This window comes from Elephantulus edwardii, unplaced genomic scaffold (genome assembly GCF_000299155.1).
Source record: "Elephantulus edwardii isolate Elephantulus edwardi_28Jun2011 unplaced genomic scaffold, EleEdw1.0 scaffold01647, whole genome shotgun sequence".
Taxonomy (NCBI): domain Eukaryota; kingdom Metazoa; phylum Chordata; class Mammalia; order Macroscelidea; family Macroscelididae; genus Elephantulus; species Elephantulus edwardii.
The window spans coordinates 6,670-9,808 of NW_006401397.1; the positions used below are offsets into that span (position 1 = coordinate 6,670).

Here is a 3,139-nt window from a genome sequence, read left to right on the forward strand (position 1 = left end):
TAGGAAATGAAAATCCCAGGTTTGAAAAAATTATGTCTAGAAGAACCTCCACTTAACTTTCAAAGACATTACAGAGATATTCTAATCTACTTCCTCCTTCCACTCCTCATCTATATCCTACATCAAATTAACCAGGAAAGATTTTACAAAATATTTATTGCTTGAATACTTAAAGAAGTATTAAAAAGTCTCCAAAAATATAACAAGACCCCAAGAGTAAAGATCTTTGCTATTTCCATAAAGTGTTTCTATTTCTTTTAGTAAAATCTCTAAACAGACAAGTTTAAGGGCAAAACTATGAATACCATTCTGGCCATCCATCATCTTAATTCTTCCCCTCAACAGCATGCTGCATGTGCACACAATAAATGAACTGAGATTCCAAAGAGCCTACTACACTTACAGTGTTTTGATGATTCACAAGGACACATGCATGAGACAAAAAGCCAGACAGTTAAGAGCGTGTTACAGTCTCATTTCACAAATGGTTAATGGCCATTCAAAATGTTGTTTATATAGTATTAAGATGAAGCAAGCAAGAATAATATATGACTAAAAAGCTGTTGAATTCTGAGATTCAAATCTATTTGGAAACAGCTGCAGGCTCAGCAACTTTCAATCAAATTTTAAATTGGCTATATAGCGTCACCAAACACTACTGGTGCAGGGGAGAAGAAGCCTGACAGTTTAAAGTGCAATGATTATAATAAGGAATGATTAACTGCAGAATGTTTAGCAGGTCTAGTAATAAAATGAGATGCCAGTTTTACAACCCGGGTTCTATTGTGAAACATTTCAAGCTAATGGAATAAGAAATAAGCCCATTTCCCCAAAAGTATGGTGACCTTAATGGAAGAACCTACAGATACAAGGAAGACTAGTGCATTTAGGCAATGATCAAACTTATGAACCCAATTGAAGACACTTAACTCGGTCAAATACATTAAGGAACTGTTACTGGCTAACTAAGAATTCTTACAGTGGCCATAACATCCATGATTTTTTTTTTAAAAACATCCATGATTTATAGAGCATATTATCAACATGTTTGATCAATCAAGAGGCAGGGGATAACTGTGAGATCTAATAACACGTTCCCAGAAAACAGAGTGAAAAGTGAGCAGTTAATAAGAGATTAACAAGATTTAGTGATTAGAAAATCCTTGCAAAATCAATGATTATTTTATAACTCAGTTTCCCCTTTTAAGAAAAATAAACTACTTAGTATCCAACTATAAGCATATACAGATATTTTCTTGCCCACTATTATGAACACAAGTTCATGAACTTTTACCAAGAGATTTCTGTGATTAGAGTTTGATCTGTAAGTAGGATCAAATGCCACTTGTAAGAATTTTTTCCCATCACTTCGTACCATTTCCTTCCCAGGTGTTTCCAAAGATTAGCACATAAGGTAAGTTTTCAGAAATTGATACAGGAATCACTACATGACTGCCTGAAATATTAGGAAACTGGCATCTTCTAAGTCTCAAAGACGAGTTAGCAGCATTGAAGACATGCAACCGACTTTGCCATTCCTACTTGAGATCCGAATACAGACAGCACCAGACATGAGGGGGGAGAGCGTCATGCAGTGCTCACAGAGAATCAGAGAGGCCACCACTACCTGGAGGGTCTGGACTTGCTGGCCTGAGGCGGATGCCACCTGGGCCTCAGTCTGCAACTGGACAGCAGTGACACCACCCTGCTGCTGAGAACAGGAACAGGAAAAGGAAGAGCTTGAGATGTATCAGGAAGGAAATGTATAGTTCAAGACATGAGATTACCTTACCTCTTCTGTGAGGGAGAGGAGTTTTCTTTCAAATGTTCTACCCTGCTTAGGACCTTCTGTATAGACAAACTATACAGATTCACTTATGGTGTGACTAGGGAGGTCTGGGGGATGTAGAGTGCACCAGATAACTCTTTCAGAGGAGTGATTATCAAAATGACAGTCTGCTTCCATGTGACTTAAAGCCTCCAAACACTATGTAGATGGTCAGCTATGAGTTAATACAACAGCTATTCTAGTTAGCGTTGCTATCATTAACCCAAATATAGTGAGGCTTCGAACTATGTGGTTTTTGTCTGCACGTGCTACAAAACTGCATTTCCCTGCTGCTAGCATTTTTCCCACCAGTGTTTTTATGTATTATATTGCGGTAATTCATATTTGTGAACCTTTATCAGTAACTTTTCTAAGAATGAAGAATTAAAGGAAATGAGAGCAATAAAAAGCTTCTAATCAGTTAACTAATAATGTAACCAATTATGCTGTAATTAAGTGTAGAAAAATTTTATAATTTGTCATACAAGAAATGTTACATTTTAATCATCTTAAAAGAATCACGTATTACTGTGATTGAAATTGATAAATTCAATTTTAGAATTAAAATTGATAATCACATCTCATTACCTTTGAGTCAGATCAAACCAAAATAGATCCTCCATTGCATTTCCCAGAAGGTGACGGGCCAACTTTGTCCCCCTACAGCTGCTGGTAGATACACACTACCAGAGAAGCAGTGGCTTTTGATTAAACGGCACAACTCCCCACAGACTCAGCCACTTTATAAACATTATTAATACTTAAAGACAACAAACTTTACTGAGCATTTGTGTGGCTGGTATGGGAGGAATTCCATGGGGATGGGAGTCTGACCCCATGAGTTACATTTGTAGAGTGGAAGTAACACTTGCATAACTCACAAAGATCAAAACAGCTTATAATTAATAAAAAAATTTATAATGTAGTCCTTTAGAAATAAGTTCTGATGCCATAGGGAGTTTCAATGTCAACTCAAAAGGGGGTTTTCTCTGGAGAAAGATGGACAATGTCTTCCCATGGAACTTATAGCCTCAGAAAACCTACAGGAGGGTCAGTCAGTTATGAGTAGGTCCTATGTGACGGCAGTAAGTTTTGTTGAGTCACTTCAGAAATAGACATTTGATCATTTGCTTACACAGTCATTCAAATACCTTTTATTTCCTCAATGAGTTCCCAAGGAAAATGTTTTCAGGATTTTAACATTCTTGGAGTTATAATAAAGAATTTCTAGGGCAGCTCTGGTGGCCTAGTGGCAAGGAACTGCAACTACAATCCCAGAGGCGCACTGTTCGAATCCACCAGATGCTCTGC

The 3,139-nt window shown here is 37.2% G+C and overlaps 1 protein-coding gene across 1 annotated transcript in view; it reads right to left on the reverse strand.

Moving 5' to 3' along the window:
• Positions 1-1,711, reverse strand: part of LOC102844495 (nuclear transcription factor Y subunit alpha-like) — a gene marked incomplete at both ends in the record, with an annotated part of 8,374 nt that extends 6,663 nt beyond the window's left edge. The window contains one exon of the mRNA XM_006903462.1: positions 1,625-1,711. Within this exon, the coding sequence (XP_006903524.1) occupies positions 1,625-1,711 (87 nt within the window). The remainder of the gene's footprint in view (positions 1-1,624) is intronic.
• Between the last annotated feature and the right edge of the window lie 1,428 nt (positions 1,712-3,139).